Below are 17200 nucleotides of genomic sequence, written 5' to 3'. Positions count from 1 at the left end.
TTTAGCTGCCGGTTCAATCAATGACGGCAGAGCCACAGCGCCATGACTCTGCATACTGATAGTACTACGGCCACCGATCACCGCCTCCGCTCACCTCTGGAGACGGGAAAACGGAGGGACCGGCGGAGGGGAAGAGACAGAGAAACTGCAGAATCGACAAATAAAAGAAACAGTTCTGAGACAATAAGGGTGAAGTGAACAACAATAAGTGAGACGGGGGCAGAGACAGATGGGGCCATAATCCCATTACGTGGCCTGGCGGAAGACAGGGGAAAGTGTGGGGAGGTTGAGGAGGCGTCAACAATGAGGCAGGCAGGTGAAGCAGAGGAGAGATGAAAGGGAGAAGGCAGGTGTAAATGTAGAGGCAGGGGGACCGAGGGACCGAGACAGATGGAGACGAGGAGGGGGGGGGAAGAAGGAAAGATGTGAAGCGAGGAGAGGAGGTGGAGGGTTCACACGAGCAGGAGTGACGATAAAGGGATGGGAGGATAGAGACCGAGGAACAAGGGGAAGAGTCGCTGCTGTGTCGGAGGAAAGAAATGAGACGTAGAGAAAAATGGAAAGGGTAGCTCGTGTATAAGATCCACAAACAGACTGCAGGGGTGCTTTGCAGCAAACGACGAGCGACGACTCCATTGGTATGCATCGTAGCTCTAGAGATGAAAGAGGAGAGGCGCATAGAGGAGGCGGAAACAGGTAGGCAGCCCTGAGTCTGTGTGAGGCTGTATTGACTCCAGCGAGACTCTATTGAGATCTGACAAACAAGGAACCGAGGGGAGAAGAGACGTGACGCGGGATCGCAGAGGTCAGCATCGAGTCACTGTTTGCCAAGTACACAACAAAATGCTGAGCCGCTGTACTCACGTACCTCCCTTTTAATAAAGTTCACTTTCACGCAGGACTTAACGAGCCTCCTGGCAACGCAAGACGTACTTGTTGACACAGCGGCACTCGGAGACGAGGCGTCTCCAAGTCAAAAGGTCAAAAGACAGACAATGAAACACAGTGTCACTAAAAGACAGTGCATAAAGGGTACAACCAGTCGAGTCGAGGTCCTTTCTGTGTGGAGTTTGCATGTTGTTCCCATGTGGGTCAGTGAGGATCAGCTTCAACTCTGCACAATACTTATGCTGGATACACTTAGAATTGATATCTCAAACTCAATCGGCTCTTTTTAGAAAATGACCAGAACTTGAAATCCTTTTCACGCGTGTGTGGAACAGATCAATCATACTATGTCAGGAAGGAAGGGGAAGGGGGGAGACTGTCTTGTTGGCAGTTTCAGAGGTGTCTGCACATTCTATTCTCGTGTTTTAATCCCTGATCAAGGCAAGAGGACAAGAGACATGGATCGAATCACTTACTTCAAGACTGGGGGAGAAAACCAATTCTACCACTGGAGCCATCAGAGTCCAACCAACTGGACCACAAGTCCCTGCCGGTGGTTTGTCATCATGTGAAGGAAAAAGATGCGACTGTTCAAGTTAAAGTAGTTTTTCCACCTTGACCGTGATTACCTGAGTCTTGTCTACGCCGTCGCGTTTTGTTTTGTACGTCTGAGGACTCTTTGGTCCCGTCCGTCTCCTTCCTGTAATGTCACACTGTTCAGTCCAGCGCCGCCGAAATCTTTATCTCGTCTTTTGTCGTTTCGTTTATGACCCTCGCCTGGTTTGAATTACAATTCTGTCTGTTGATTTAGATATCGCTGCCGGCCTGGCTCATTACCGTGTCCCCCAACCAGATAAGCTTGTCAATAAGCTCTGCTTTTACACTCGTGGCGTTCAGTTCGGATCCTGGCGGGCCCGTGACCTGCTGGCGTCTTCCTGCTCCAGCAGCCCTCACTTTAATGAGTTGCTGATTGTGAGGATTTCTGCCACGCCTGATGTCTACATATTCATTAGATTCTGCTGTTTTGACGCTCCGAGACGGTGTTCTGTGTGAAACCATGAGGTAATAAAGATTAAACTGCGCAGGCTGAAAGTTACTTAATATTATTAACGGAGAAAGTAATCTAAAATGATCTGTAGGACTCCACAAGTAACATAATATAAATGCAGATATTGTTCGGGGCAGGCAGACCTGGGCGCTAAGGTTTCCGCTTGCAAAGCAATCTCAGTTTGTGGTTTTACATTTGAGCGAATCAATATCGCTCCACTCAATTATCAACACTGGGACTATAGGCATAAAATATAAAAGAAAAACCAATAATAAGAACATTCCTCGCGGAATGTGTTGTTATTAGGTCTCTCGTGAAACGCTCATATCTGAACTGAAGATTAAATAGTTGTATTTTATTTGATCGGATTTTGTCCGTGGCTACAGACTTTATGTCCGTAATAAAAGCATAAACAGATCATTACCACACTGGAACTGAAAACGATGGCAGAGGCACGTGCAGTTACACGGGTGCATAATCTTTCACTGCTCTCGCACGCCCAAATCATCTCTGTGTCTCTCTCAGCGGATGGGCCACCAAGAGAAAGGCAAACACATTTACACACACACACACACACTCACACACACACACTCACACACACACATGTGGAGCACACACTCTTAAGAAGCCATGAAACCCGAAGAGTGGCTTGAGTACTTGGAAAGCACTTGCTGCAAATCCACACTATTGTGATGTTTGGCTGCGAGTTACACGACAGTGCAGGCATCTGCTTTTTTACTGTGTGACATAGAAACCCACAGACTGGCAAAAGGATGCACAGTGATCACCAAAAAATCAGAAGAACCCTTTAAATTACGTGAAGATCGTGTTTTAGATCGACTCGTCTTTGAGCTCTCAGAGCCAGATGAGCACACTAATAGTCTAATTCAACCTCTCTGGCTCTGTATCTCTCATTATCATTGCAGCCATCATGCAGATTATGTTTATTAAAGGTTGCTATGTAACAATCAGATCCGCCAACACAACAGTCGAACATCTCTGCTTGTCTCTCTCTCTCAGTGTGTGTGTGTGTGCGTGTGCGTTTTCTGTGTCTTTTAAGCGTGTCCCTTTTAAAATCTGCACACTGTAATTTTATTTTTATCCATCCGCAGCTGCAGTTTTTCACAGTTTAGCAAAGGGACTCGTCCGTCTAATCTGCTACAGAGGCATAAGAACAAGTTTGTTCTTATTCTGCTCTCCTTCCTGGAAGCTGCACACTCCTGCTCCGAAAAGTGAAAAGCAAACAGTGGGTATTTGAATATTAGGACTGTTATAACTCTCGCCAAGTAATGTCATTCCTGACAACCTAAGCTGGTTAAAGCTTATTGTATGAGATGCATTAATCTTCATTGTTTATTTTCCCATTTTTTATCAAATAAGACAAGAGGGTTCATTGCTTCCAGTCATCAGCAGCATTCATGCTTTTGCAATAATTAACAAGGCTTTCAGTCCGTCAAATATAAAGATGTCTCGACCTTCATCCATCCATGGAGGAAAGTACAGCGAGAGAGAGATACAATCACACAATCTACGTTTACACTGAAGGGCAATTCAGTGACAAGCATGTCCAAAACAAATCTTTGATTGTGAGAGAACTTCACACAGAAAACTGTCCAAAACATAATTCTCTGATACAATTTAAGTTACAGTACAATAACCTGGATGAGCAAAACATAATTCATATTTTTCTTAGCTTCATGTGGCATCTCTAGCATTCAAATTCACAATACTTGTTTTGTTTTATCACGTGATTTATGAACTGTGTAATCGCCACTCTGACGCCTCCTATAAATTTACCATGTATGTTAATTCTAACGAAGACGTTTAATGTTAAGTTACTCATTTCACTGCATTTCTGTGCTCGTATTCCATGTAGCTCCAATTGGTCAGCGTGTCATTAGTGCCCATTAGCTTTGTGTGTGAGGGGGAATTTAAATGGAAATGTTTGATTTAGTGGCTCAGGCCATTATCGCTGTGAGCAATAGAAATGGTCTCTGTGGAGCGTTTCTCTGTATGTGGTTTCCTTCCTCACGCTCTGTTCTCCTATGTCTGAATAACATACACACACACACACACACACACACACACACACACACCCAGGCTTTCCTCTGGGACTCTCATCAGGCCAGTGAGCTCCTTTTAGCAGCTCCCAAGTTCATCTCCATATCTCTAATGAGATGAATGTTGTTAGAGGAAAATTGATAAATCTATTGCCCACAAACCATCCCTGCTGACTGTCAGATGTTTGCTCATCCGTCTGGCCGAGACAAGGGAGGGGAGAAGCCGGTCGGTCGGAGGAGGGCGAGGGAAATGAAGGAAAAAGACATTTGTAATAGTAATAAGAGAATAAAAAGGAGAAATGGTTCCGCCGGGGGGGGGGGACGAGCAGAGTACAACGGATCAATGCAGGAAGGAGAGAAAAGAGAGGGGATGAGCAAAACTATGGGACAGTAACAAAATAAGGGGGAGGAAATGTTCTGCTCGTGTTGAGGAGAAAGGATTCAGTGTGTGAGGAAAGAAAACACAAAGCCACGGGTGGAAAAACTGAATGTGATGCTTCGTAAAGGACGGATGAACAGGGAGTGACTGGAGGAGAAGCTGTGCAAAGGTCGGTCGTATCAGAGGGCCGTGTGCAGAGATATGGACTCAGTCCTGTCCTCCTTTCTCTCCTTTATCCTTCATCTCTCTTCATCGTCATCACGCTCTTCCCGCTACCAGTCCCTTCTTTTGTATTGCCACTTTTCTTCTCTTATTCTCTTTCATCCCTGTCTTCCCTCTCTCTTGTCTGGCTATTCTTCACCCCCCCCCCCCCCCCCCCACACACACACACAAACCAGCCCCCTCCTCACATCCCTCTTTCTTCCTCCCTCTATCCCTCTCCATCAGCTTCAAAGAGCTGTCTCTGTGGCCTCCAGGGCACCGGCCTCTTGAGGTGGAATAAAACCATGCGTCCCCTTCGTGCTTTTGTCAGTGTGTGTGTGTGTGTGTGTGGGGGGGGGGGGGGGGGGGGGGGGGGGGGGGATCTCCTCTGAAGTGTACAGAGGCCCGAGGCGGCGCCGGAGCAAACTAACAAAAACCAATATACAAGCAGGTGAACTTGGACCAGCGGGGTCGTAAAGGTTCACTCTCAATGAGTTTAAACTACATCGTCCACCATCACCGTCGCAACTCTATTCAAATTTGTGTGCAGGGGTGTGTCGTCGGGCTGCTCATTGAGTCGCTCTGTCATTTTCTATTTACATTTTTATAAGTTTGCATCTGTGACTGAGTGTGTGTGTGAGTGTGTGTGTGTGTGTGTGTGTGTGTGTGTGTGTGTGTGTGTGTGTGTGTGTGTGTGTGTGTGTGTGTGTGTGTGTGTGTGTGTGTGTGTGTGTGTGTGTGTGTGTGTGTGTGTGTGTGTGTGTGTGTGTGTGTGTGTGTGTGTGTGTGTGTGCGTGTGGGTGTTTTATGAGAACTGGTAATATGCCACCTCTCGAGGTGTCCGCTGGCTTCACAGTGCAAAGGAGGAGATTAGATTAGAGGTATTTGTCCTGCGATGTGTAAATCAGACAGATGTAAGAGGGAGACTGAGGGTGACCTTCACAAGGAGAGGAACTGTGGGCTGCACTCTGGCCGGCTGACTTAACAAGTAAAACCACTTTAGGCCGGAGGGAGGAAGTTTATCTGTTAGTATAGCATAACATAGCATAGCAGAGCATAGTATAGTATAGTAGCATTCTTTGACATTGTACTGTCTACTATTATTGTGTTGTAATATAGTGACATTATAGTAGTACAGTAAAATATTGTAGTCCTAATATCTCATATGTTGTACATTTTGCATCATCTTTGACATGTGATCACAACATCTTCTGCACTTCAAGATGATATAGTCCGATTACTCTTGATCTCAGTGGTCTGTCTGTTAAAAGTCTTTTCATTCACCTTGTTGCAGCGTTTCATTCGTTACACTGAGAAAAACTGAGAACTGAGTGGATAAAGTTTTGTTTTTTTTCCTGACAGATGTACTTCAGAGCCATAAAGCCATTTCGACCCTGGTTACATATAGAGCTCCATCTTTTTGTCATCTCCTCACTAACTCTAACAAACTTAAAAAGTCAGTGGGCTGGCTACGTGTTTTTCATCCCTGTGCCAATTCTCATTTCCAAATGCAAATATCTGTTTTCTCTATCTCCTGGATTTTACCCGATGTTCACAACTTCACACACAGACAGAAGGGTGCATCGCCTCAATGTATATTTGTCATCTTCTTCTCATCCCGGGTCCCACGAAACACATCTCAGTGCTGCAAATTCCTCACAGTAATTTGACATACATGAGGCAGGCACCTCAAGGAGCAGAGAGTTCCGCACGGTGGAGGCATCTGGGTCAACATGCGGTAAAGAAAGCTGAATCATCGACATCAAAGACTAATACTGGTAAAAATTAATCCGTGTTCAAAGCACACACGCTCGCACAATATATTCACATAGCCACCTACGGGAGAGGAAATCAGAGCTGAGGAGAGAGAAGGTGGGTGGGTGGAGGGGGGGTGTTGGACGTCTATATAAGTCCTCCATCTAATGAAAGTCATTAGAGAGAAGCAGGGAAATCAGTCTAATAAAGGAAAGAGGTTGGTGCTGGGCCTTGGATAAAGGCCAGAAACACGACTATACTTCTTAATTCACTCTGTGTGTGTGAGAAAGAGAGAGAGAGAGGGAGGAGAGGGGGAGGTAGAGTCGGGGTTTATTGATTAGTGGGTGTGCTGAGCAGGGACCTGAACTACCACAGCTCCACCTCTGCCTCTCCAACACAAACACAAACCTGGGAAGGATCTTAACGGTGTCTCCGGGTGCATTATGTATCAAGTGCTCCCGGCTGCTTCGCTGCTCATTGATTGCCCGTTTTCTCGTGGAAAAATGATTCGTCTGATTGCGTGTCAGGAGACCGTGGTGCAGCAACGCCTTCGGGTCACTACTTCAAAAGTACATGAGATCTGACATGTTGTGCTTTTCAAACGAGGCAGAGATTCAATGTGGAGCCTTCCCTCGGAAACAAAGACAAATTTTGACCATGATCTTATAAATGTCGTAACATTTTATGCTATTGGATGTATAACAACAAATGAATACAAAGTTCACTTTTAAGAAGGATGTTTTGTTGTGATCCATTTTTTAGAATAATACATTTAGTATTGATTTCCACTGAAATCGTCATTCATCCTGAAAATGAACATTTGTGGCCTTTATGATCTCTAAGTATTTCAAAATAATGCAGCTGAACGCCAGAGGACTGTATTTCCTTCATCCGTCTGCTGAAAAATAGGTTAATTGTAAATGTTTGCAAACAAGCGTCATCAGGCAGCCTACATATTTTCACATCACACTGAAAACTGGCCCATGAGATGTCTAAATTAATAATCCTCCTGGATTAATATTCTATTCTATTCTATTCTATTCTATTCTATTTTATTCTATTCTATTCTATTCTATTCTATTCCGACGCGTCCTGAAGCGTGTTTCCGTTTCTTATTCTGCCCTCTAGTGGCCATGTCTATAAATTACACACTCTCCTTTCCTACCCATCATCCTTTGCGTCGAGCTCTTCTGCACCGATCAAGATGGCGGACAGACCAGGTAGCGTAGCGTGTCTCCTTATAGAAAATCTAATCTTTCTCATTTAATTTGTTTATCTTTCGGTACGTGTTTCACTTCTTCGGAGACTTTAATCTTTTATGCATCAGACTGTTTGCCCGCGTGTCACTTGGCGGCCTGTTTGTCATTGAGGGCCGCGGTGAAGCCTCGGAGTCACGTCAAGGACTTTGTGTGTCATTGGCAGATTTAGACTGAAAACTCCTCCATTAAACACTGATCTGAACGAATAATCTGGATTACCGGCGGCAATAAAAAGCGTGGATTTTTCATATTTACTTCGAGCAAAGCTGTCAGTCGTGTTAAAATAGTCGTACCTGTCAGTTGTATTGTGTTGGGGCTAGTTTGAGCCGCAGCATGCTAATCGCTCCTCAAACGCAGGCCAACTGTTTTACATTCATTTAAATAAAATTTTAACTCTTGAACGATGTAAAACCTCCGATTCACGTGTTTGCATTGCAGTGTGTTTTAAACAGTGTTTCATTAATTGTCCATTCATTGCAGCTATGATGGCGCTATGAACAGATGCTAAATGTCAAAGTTTAGCTCATAATGTTAAGAAAACCCAAAATATTTGTATTGAAATAACATGATAGTTCTAAATTCAGATCATAGAAACCACGTCCAGAGTAATATCCTCCAACTATTGATGACTTCTGTACATATCTCGAATTTATTCGATGAAGTAACATTTAAGGTTTGAATCTAAAGACTCTGCATCCAAAATGTTTCAAGCAAAGTTGTATTTTGAAGTTTTTCCTGCAGTCTTCAATGCAGCATTTAGCAAATTGATCTGCAGGTGGATCTCACCCTTTGATAAAACTCCTCATGAGAGATTGAGGCAGTTTCAGGGATATTTCCATGGTGTTATAATAAAGCTGCCACTCCTGTCAGTTAGTTTAGGTTGATTTTTTTTATTTATTATTTTGCAGCTTTGAGTTTGTGTCCTTTAGCACAGCCGTGTGCACCCCACAAGGTGAACACACAGCTTTACCTTTAGTGTCATGAACCTATGTCATTTGCCTTTTGATTTAAAACAAACATATGTATATACATTTGATGTCACTTTTATTTCCGGGCCAACACAGCTGCCTCATTAACTCGTATTTTGTGGTAGGAAATATTTAGCGGCTTATCAAAAATATATACAAAAGCAGAGGCTTGCATAAGAAATGTCATTTTTGACAAATCAGGGCTTAGACCGGTGTTACGTATGTGTGCCTGTATATATTGTAGTCCAACTCGTATCTTGTCTGTGATCCAAGTTCCCGTAGTGGAGAAGCGGCTGATGGACGTGAGACTGGGCGAGCTGGGAACCTGGCTCGGAGGTCGCGACTTCACCCCCAATGGTCTCCTGGCATCTGTCCGCAGAGGTGAGGAAGCGTGTCGACGCGGTCCACCGCCCAGACACCCTTTTTTTGTATTTTAACTCGAATTCAGTCGTTCATCTTCACTGGTCCCGTTTTGTTCTGTTCTCCAGCCCACAACAGATATTTCGACAAATACATCCACGTGAAGAAGGGAGGCATTGGGGGTGTGGCCATGCTTCTGGTTGGCTACATTACCATCAGCTACATTTGGGAGTTCGATCACATCAGTAAGGGGGGAAAAAAAACCACGTACTTCTAATATTAACCACTCTCCAGTAATCAAATGTTCATCAATTAATTTTTGCTTCTTGTCGCAGAGCACGACCGCTGGAGGAAGTACCACTGAGGCCCTTCAGCAGCTGTCGGGGGTTGATCTCTGATCTCTTCTACTCTCAGCTCTGTTGTATTAATATAACCGTGACCAATAAAATTAACAAAATCTATTCATGTTTGTTGTGTGGGGATGAGTTTCATTTACAATCAACTGCAGAAAGGACAGATGATTCTGTAACAAGAACATTTATTTGTACAGACTAGAATCACAGACGGTCACACACACACTCCATCCTGCAGCTGATCTCTCCTCGTATTCACATTAAGCCAAACCAGGCCTCCACACACGCAATCGTCTTCCAGGCTGAAAATGCTGCCTCAAATCAGTACAAACGCTGTAGAAAAAAATCAAACTAAACAGATCCATACAGCTTTTCATTCTCGTGTCCAGTTTGAGAGGCAGATAAGTTTCTATCTCAGAGTCTTTGAACAATCTGGAGCGCGGCGCTTCCTCTGCTCACGTTGGGGGCAGCGAGCTGCACCGCTGCGGCGTCGAAGCAGGAGGTTACTGACCGCTCAAGAAGGCGAGATGGCCTTTTGTGCATTTGTTGGCATAGTGGCCCTTCTCGCCACACTGCAGACACCAAGAGGGAGGGGGGGGGGGTTTCAAAATGATCAAATCTGATTTCAATTCTTTTAAAGTGCATCAAAATGTGTTTGAACATTTCCTGTATTTTAGACTTGATGGGTTTCCAGTGCATCAAAATCTGTAGAAGCAAGTAACACCTTCTAAAAGATCCCGGCCAGCAACAGAACTTGGGCCTTGTTGGTGTCCAAATCAGCTGCATCATGTTAATACAGCATTTTAAAATGTCAGCCTTCGTGTGTACGGCTAGAATGTGACGCTTTATAGTTCACCTCATGAAGCCTTTTCATTGATAAACATGGTTATCCCAAAAGATTAAAACACGATTGTATTGTCTTCTTGAGCACGATCTCACCTCGTACCAGGAAACCTTCACAATAAAGTCGTTGTTGGCGTGTAAACGGGTGACTCACCTTGTAGCAGGTGACCTGGTCCAGGGGGCGGGGCCCTCTGTTGACCATCATGTTATTCTGCTGCATGCCGACCATGTGGTTATTCTGCGGCCGCTGGCCCGGACTGGAGTTGGTCAGCTGGATTAAGGAGAGCGACGAGCGGCCCAGTGTCGGCACCGGCTGCAGCGGGACACAATGAGGGGGAAAAAACATATTGACGAGCAACTGCATCAATTAATAAGGCAAAATTTTAAAAAGGATCGATTCATTTCCCCCCGTGTATCATCTGACATCTACCTTTGTCTGGTTCTGCGTTTGCAGGGGCAGAGGAGGCTGTTCAGACGCTCCCATGGGCAACTCGAATCTCGGGCTGCAAGGGGAACAACGGCAATTAATTTTTTTTACACGAAACACTTCCAAGCTGCAATGTCAGCATGCACCAGGCGAAATGTGATGTAGGAGTCGCACCACTTACTGCATAAATTTACAGGATTTGCCTTCTGGACAGAAGCCCACCAGGTAGTTCATACAGATGACTCTCCTGGTGTGCCTGTGTCTGCAGTCCGGACCTGGACGAGGAAGATCAACGCAGATTGTGAATGAATGAACAGATTATACATGAATACGGTTATGCAGTAAAAAAAAAGAAAAGAGAAAAAATCAAGTATAATGCTCAAAATGTTTCCATCCACCACTAAACTCCAGCTCACCGTGTTTGCAGAAGCCTCTGTCATACCAGGGACAGTCTTTAATCTTAGACTCTGGATCGATGTGCAGGAAGGGACATTCCTTGTTGCTGCACTCGCCTGCCAGCCGAACCACAACAGTTAGAAAACACTGACCAAGCACAAACAAATACCGTCTGAGCTCAGCTGTGTGAACGTAGAAGCATTAAAGAGAAACCAACCAAACTTGGAGTAGAAGTAGCACTCGGGCATCTTGGTCATGTCATATTCGTGGAGGAATTCGCACTGGTCTCCCTTCTTGCACAGTCCTCTGAGCCAGTGTTTACACACCACCGTCTTCTCACCGCTGATGTGACGGAACGGACACATCCCACCTGCCAGGCACAACACAAACTCAAGACGCTCTTCTGATACATAAACATAGGGTCGTCCGTATCTTACCGATCACTTAAATAGGGGAAACGTTGCAAGAGAAATATTATAATTGACATGCATTGATCTGAAACGCAGATCCACTGGTGTTTTTCCCCAAACATGTGACTATACAAGCATTTTTAGCAAGACCTTCATTTGTATTCTATACAGATGAATACTTCTGTGCAACTACGAAGTGTTTAAAGATCACAACGTGGTGATATCTATAAAAGATCATTAGAAGTCATAATGATACATCCAGAAACGATGGTGTAATTGTTATAGTAAAGTAAACTCATTCTTTCCAGCAACGGATTGTCTTTCCGGTAGGATTTGTCATACTCTGTGATCTATAAGTTGATATTTAGGTGTAAAGCAGTCCTATATTTTAATGATTCGTTTATTATGTAGAGCAAATATCAGTCTCGTGCATTAAGTGTTTTCTGATCGGGTGTGACGCTCCTTCATTCTGTGTAAACATCAGGCGACCACCTGCTGTGTTTGTGTTTCTTTACCTTTCAGACAAGCCGCTCTCATGAAGAACTCACACACAGCAGACCCGGACTCTGCGGGCACCAAATCACAGACTTAATAAAACACACAACACCATCAGAGACAACGTGCTCAAGTAACTTTTACTTCCACGTTACTTCCACCCTCACTTGTTTACCCTCCGCGGCTAAAACTTAGCCGTTAGCATCCCCGCAACTTACTGTCCATGCCGGGGAAAGGCAGCGGCTGCGCCCCCAGCTGCTGCTCCACGGCCAGCTCCAGGTCGAACTTGATGTGGTCCACATTGGCGAGTAGGTCCTGCATGTCTGCTTCACTTTTGTTTCTTTATTTTCTCTCTCTCTCTCTCTCTCTCCCCCAACAGATCTCCGCTCGGCTGGCTTCAAGTTGAGCTAGTTAGCTTCCTCATCTGAGAGCTAAAGTAGCTAACGGGGTCCGGCGCGCCAACCGACGAGTCGCAGCTGCAATCGACGACCTCCGCGGGGGTGAAAATAACCGTGTAAGAGTCAGTTTGGAGCTCCGTCAGACAGTTTGAAGAGGAAACTGCGCTGAAGCGTTGACGTTTTTTTTTTGTTTCACGCTGAAGTGTGGATGGAGTCCAGGCGCGCAAATCGAGCCGCGATATGATGGATCCACCAGGCAAAACTAAACGATCCCCGAAACAGTTTGGTGTTTCGGATCAACTGGCTTTCCTGTTCACTGGTGACCTTAAGCTTCCGCTTGCGTGAAGACGTTAGTCACCAGTTAACACGAAAACGAATTAATCTGTTACACCAACAGGGCTTTCGCTTGCTTGTTTTTTTAAAATATTTTTTAAAATAAAATAAAATAAAAATATTTCGATAACTTTAAAGGAAAATTCTTGCGACATAGATCAGAGTAAGAAATAAATAACAGAAGTATAGAAGTCAGACATGATCATTTCAACACTGCAAACAGCAAAACCTTTTAGTGGTTTTGTATTTCAATGTAATACTTTTTATTATTCTGTCTTTTTCTCTGGTTCTGCAAGTTTCATTGTTCCATTGTCTGCTATGCTTGCTCATGTGGAATCATCTTTCACTGTAAAAGTGACTTGAAATAACTGAATTGTATTGGACTTTAATTGGTTTTACCCCTGATCATCGGTGAAGGACTGCATTTCATTGTTGTCAATAATGCAGTCCATTATATTTTAGACTCATGGAATGATGTGGCCTGTTGGATGTGTGCTGGTTTAGTATCTGCTGAATGGATTTGTAAACGTGTCTGCATTCGGACTGATGGACGACCATGATAATGTGGTTAACAAGGAGTTGAAAAGGATTTTTTATTATGTTCTCAATATAACCGGTTTCAAAGTACAGATTCATGTAAAAGATGCTTCAGGCAGAAGTGGATAGGCAACAACCAGTTTCTTCATTCGCTTTATAAAATTCACAGCAGATTTAACTTCTCATGCATATTAGATATGCACACAGTATACATGACGAATACTCTTGTATTCGTCATGTATAGTTATGTATTGTGTCTCAAGCTGCAGTCGATGGCAAGAAAACTTTGGAACAAACTTAATCTCCACATGAAATTAAGATTAAAGCTGCAATTGTACTTTGAACGTGAGACGAAACTGCAGATTACAGAAAATCCTCACATCAAACAGCAAAAAGCTCCGGAACAACAAAGACTGCATTTTGACATTGAAATCTGTTTGAATGAAGACAACTTGTGCTGTGAAGGTGGGAGAAAGTCTTGATTTGAGCAGCGACGGATTCAAAATATACAACTGAAAACTGGAAATGGTTCGGAGTTTCACATGGTCGGTTCAGTTACAGCTCAGGGAGGCCCGGCATGGGGAACTGGCCAGCGAAGGCCTCCACCTCATTTCTGATGTCAGCCACCCGCTGCTGGAACTTCTCTCCCTGATTGAGAGCCTGAAGGAACTCCTTCAGAGGAGCTTTTGGATCCAGGCTCCTTTGGATCTCCAGGGTCAGCTCAAGGGCTGCAGGGACAGAACACAGGTTGTTTTTTTAAGAGTTTGAGATTTAATCCTGGTGAAGGGGAGAATTTTGTCTGAAGGCTGCAAATGCACCACAAAATTAACATAAAAAAAATTAAAAAAAAGACCTCTGTGAATGAAGTCGGCCACTTTCTTGAAGTCATCCTGCACCAAGCCTCTGGAGGTCAGAGCTGGAGAGCCGAACCTCAAACCACTGGGACGCAAGGCACTTTTATCTCCTGCAAGATTAAAAATATTATTAGAAAAAGTGATATTTTAAAAAAGGGTATTAAAACAATGGTGAGAAATTAAAATGTCCCAGCTGCACGAGTCTCCACACACACACACATACCTGGACAGGTGTTTTTATTACAAGCGATGGCACACGCTTCCAGCACCTTCTCTGCTCGTCCTCCGTCGGTGCCTTTGTTGCGCAGGTCAAGCAGGATCAGATGGTTGTCAGAACCACCTGCCCAGAGGCAAAAAGACATTCAGGGACTGCTGCTTCAGCCATTTCTTGTGTTACTATCAATAGATTTGAGTTACTTTCTATCCTTGTCTATTTTTTTTTTTTAAGAAATTCTGACTTGTTGACTTATTTCCTTGGAGCTAAAATGTGTAACAAAGGTGTCAACAAAACAAACAAATCCAGATTAGTATTTAAATTCGGGGTCGTGAACACAACTATTATCATTCATGGTTAAAAACAGGAAAACACTTGCAGGTTTGGGTTACTGACCAGTTACAATGTTGTAGCTGTGGTCTATGAGGCCTTTGGACAGAGCTTTGCAGTTTACCAGAACCTGCTGCTGGTAGGCTTTGAACTCAGGTGTCATGGCTTGTTTGAGAGCTACAGCGACCCCTGCAGGTGGGGGGGGGGGGGATAAAGACAACTTCAGTTCGATTCTGTTCAGATGACTTGAGAGAGTCAAGTAAAGCAGAGAATGATGCCGAGAGGTTAATACCTGCAATGGCGTGGTTGTGAGGTCCTCCCTGCAGCCCAGGAAACACAGCCTGGTTGATCAAAGACTCCAAGTTGTACAGAGTCTCCTTTCCTTTGGCGTCCACGCTGCGAACACCTGAGAAAGGAAAAACAGAATTACAGAATTGTACTTCAACGGTGATAGCAAGCGGATCATTCTCAAAGCAAACAAGACGAGTTTTGATTTTCCCCCTCCGTCCTCGCTACCTTTCCTGTAGAAGATGAGTCCAGCTCGGCAGCCTCGCAGCGTCTTGTGCGTCGTCGTTGAAACAATGTCACAATACTCAAAAGGCGAGGGGACCAAGTCAGCAGCCACCAGTCCACTGATGTGAGCCATGTCGCCCATCAAGTACGCTCCGTTCTCCGTCGCAATCTGTTTCAAGCGGGCGTAGTCGAGATTACGGGAGTAGCAGCTCGTTCCTGGAACGATACGGGAAAAAAAAGTCTGCATTGGTTTTTGTGTGAAAGGAAACACGCCATGCCAGGCTGGAGATTCAGCGGCAAGTTTGAAGTACCTGCGATGATGAGTTTGGGGTGGAACAGCCGTGCGTTTTCTTGAAGTCTGTCATAGTCGATGTAGCCGGTTTCTGGATTCACCTTCAAACACCGACACACAATTCCAGCTGAATGTTTCATAACAGTTGTGTGCGATTAAAACATTTTTTTTTTTTAAAAGAAGAAGATCCAAGCGAATGTTTTTTTTACCTTGTAAGGCATGGACTCAAAGAAGATCGACGTGGCTGAGATCTTCTTTTTCTCAGTCATGAAGCCGTGGGTCAGGTGACCTCCGTCGGGGAGATCCAGCCCCATGATGCGGCCGTGGGGCTCCACCACGGCGGTGTAAACGGCGAAGTTAGCGGGTGAACCTGGGGAAGAAACGATCAGATGTGAAGAGAGCATCACAGACCGTAAACGAACAAAGTGAGGCGATGGGCCCCCCCCCACGACTGTCTGTACACTTCATACCCGAGTACGGTTGCACGTTGACCCCCCACTTCTCAGAGTCCAGACAATACGCCTCCAGCGCCCTTTTCTGACACAGTCGCTCCAACTCATCCACATGCTCCGTGCCTCCGTAATACCTGAACACGTGTATCACGCAGGCATTTATCACCGCAGACACAATTGATCCACTCCACTCGGTGTCATGGGTAACCGAACAGCACTTGGGATGTCGTACCTCTGGCCTGGATAGCCCTCCGAGTACTTGTTGTTCATGCAGGAACCCAAAGCTTCAAGAACGGCTCGGCTGGCAAAGTTCTCGGACGCGATGAGCTCCAGACCGTACGTCTGCCTGTGCTTCTCTTTTTTGATGATGGAGAAAACCTGAAAAAAAAAAAACTAAAGATATTGGATTCACGGGGACACAGCTGTACCCTGTGTCGTAATCCTGAGTCGTGGATGTATCACTGGCAAACTTGAGACTATTTTCACATTACTTGAGATTTCAAAACCGAGACTGAACACATTGCACTGCAGGTGAATCCTCTCACTTAGCGCAAATTCATAACTCAATAAGTTTCTTGTTATCCTGAACAACTTTATCCTTTGGAATCCGTTAGAAGAACGTTCCTGTAACTAATAAATCTGAATAATAAATATTGGTCACTTTTGATCATGCAAGTACAGCCAGTTTGTCAATGGCTATAAACAACATCCATGTATTCCTCAGTCTTTTGCAGTGTGCAAGCACGTCTGTCTTCCTCACACATACCTCCGAGTCGTTAATAGCCAGAGGCTCCAGCATCATCTTGTTGTGCAAGTCCCATGTTTCTTTGCTCACACAGTGGCCGTTTGTCAGCGACATGGCTGCTGCTTCTTGTTGCACAAACTGGAAATCTGACAGTAAAAGAAGCTATTTAGATCTGACAGCAGAAAACATCCGTACAAAGAGCAAACGAGGACAGTCTTGATCCGATAACACCATCATGGATGATAACAGTGAGGTGGGAGCTGCTACAAGGCTGTTATTGCACCACATAGCTTTGGACAAACAGCAGCCAGTCGTGTGACCTTTGGACGACCTACTAAACACAAGTTATTGGGTAACTCAGATTGCAAGTGCAATAACCAAACAAAGTCTACAGCAGCTCAGTGTCTGCAGCCTTTCCAATAATCTTAATCCAATCTGAAAATCTCCACATGACAGTCATGCACTTGGTCAGAAGAGTCAATTCGAGCACATGTTCTGCATTCAAGTTATTAAAACAACAACAACCACAACAACAACAACAAATGCATTCAAAACTAGATGGAGCTGAGCTGTGAGTTGCTGTTGTTTTTTTTTTTAACATCTTCCGTTAAAAATCACTTAAAGAAAACTGTCAAAATAGATCAGTTTTGACAAGTTGTTTTGACAGGACCTAGGAGGAATGTGAAACGT

General features: G+C 44.5%; 3 protein-coding genes across 3 annotated transcripts; 1 reads left to right on the top strand and 2 right to left on the bottom strand.

Moving 5' to 3' along the window:
• The first annotated feature begins 7490 nt into the window (after positions 1-7490).
• On the top strand, positions 7491-9383 carry atp5mf (ATP synthase membrane subunit f). Its single transcript, XM_080511644.1, has 4 exons — positions 7491-7551; positions 8832-8939; positions 9047-9163; positions 9254-9383. The coding sequence occupies exons 1-4, from the start codon at positions 7536-7538 to the stop codon at positions 9280-9282; spliced, it is 270 nt and encodes an 89-aa protein (XP_080367770.1). The 5' UTR covers positions 7491-7535; the 3' UTR covers positions 9283-9383.
• A 136-nt stretch (positions 9384-9519) lies between these two features.
• cpsf4 (cleavage and polyadenylation specific factor 4) lies at positions 9520-12441 on the bottom strand. Its single transcript, XM_080511643.1, has 8 exons — positions 12061-12441; positions 11863-11913; positions 11155-11307; positions 10958-11053; positions 10723-10816; positions 10545-10617; positions 10269-10427; positions 9520-9843 (listed from the first exon to the last, which is right to left on the bottom strand). Exons 1-8 carry the CDS (start codon positions 12161-12163, stop codon positions 9775-9777), a joined length of 798 nt encoding a protein of 265 aa, XP_080367769.1. The 5' UTR covers positions 12164-12441; the 3' UTR covers positions 9520-9774.
• A 751-nt stretch (positions 12442-13192) lies between these two features.
• Positions 13193-16645, bottom strand: shmt1 (serine hydroxymethyltransferase 1 (soluble)). Its single transcript, XM_080510945.1, has 11 exons — positions 16532-16645; positions 15998-16143; positions 15784-15899; positions 15523-15683; positions 15333-15414; positions 15025-15237; positions 14801-14914; positions 14575-14697; positions 14188-14304; positions 13964-14074; positions 13193-13838 (listed from the first exon to the last, which is right to left on the bottom strand). Exons 1-11 carry the CDS (start codon positions 16622-16624, stop codon positions 13666-13668), a joined length of 1449 nt encoding a protein of 482 aa, XP_080367071.1. The 5' UTR covers positions 16625-16645; the 3' UTR covers positions 13193-13665.
• Between the last annotated feature and the right edge of the window lie 555 nt (positions 16646-17200).

Source organism: Blennius ocellaris (genome assembly GCF_963422515.1).
Source record: "Blennius ocellaris genome assembly, chromosome: 16".
In the NCBI taxonomy this organism is placed as follows: Eukaryota; Metazoa; Chordata; class Actinopteri; order Blenniiformes; family Blenniidae; genus Blennius; species Blennius ocellaris.
This window is presented reverse-complemented; position numbering and strand designations above follow the sequence as displayed.

What these genes read in the sequence shown, in the direction of transcription:
- atp5mf (XM_080511644.1), top strand. An exon ending in CCTGGCATCTGTCCGCAGAG is followed by an intron (nt 8,940 to 9,046) that starts GTGAGGAAGCGT and finishes TCTGTTCTCCAG; the next exon opens with CCCACAACAGATATTTCGAC. An exon ending in TTGGGAGTTCGATCACATCA is followed by an intron (nt 9,164 to 9,253) that starts GTAAGGGGGGAA and finishes TTCTTGTCGCAG; the next exon opens with AGCACGACCGCTGGAGGAAG.
- cpsf4 (XM_080511643.1), bottom strand. Translation starts at nt 12,163, where the DNA reads ATGCAGGACCTACTCGCCAATGTGGACCACATCAAGTTCGACCTGGAG. An exon ending in GCCTTTCCCCGGCATGGACA is followed by an intron (nt 11,914 to 12,060) that starts GTAAGTTGCGGG and finishes TGGTGCCCGCAG; the next exon opens with AGTCCGGGTCTGCTGTGTGT. An exon ending in CAGAGGCTTCTGCAAACACG is followed by an intron (nt 10,817 to 10,957) that starts GTGAGCTGGAGT and finishes TTCCTCGTCCAG; the next exon opens with GTCCGGACTGCAGACACAGG.
- shmt1 (XM_080510945.1), bottom strand. Translation starts at nt 16,624, where the DNA reads ATGTCGCTGACAAACGGCCACTGTGTGAGCAAAGAAACATGGGACTTG. An exon ending in CAACGTGCAACCGTACTCGG is followed by an intron (nt 15,684 to 15,783) that starts GTATGAAGTGTA and finishes TTTCTTCCCCAG; the next exon opens with GTTCACCCGCTAACTTCGCC. An exon ending in TTGAGTCCATGCCTTACAAG is followed by an intron (nt 15,415 to 15,522) that starts GTAAAAAAAACA and finishes CGGTGTTTGAAG; the next exon opens with GTGAATCCAGAAACCGGCTA.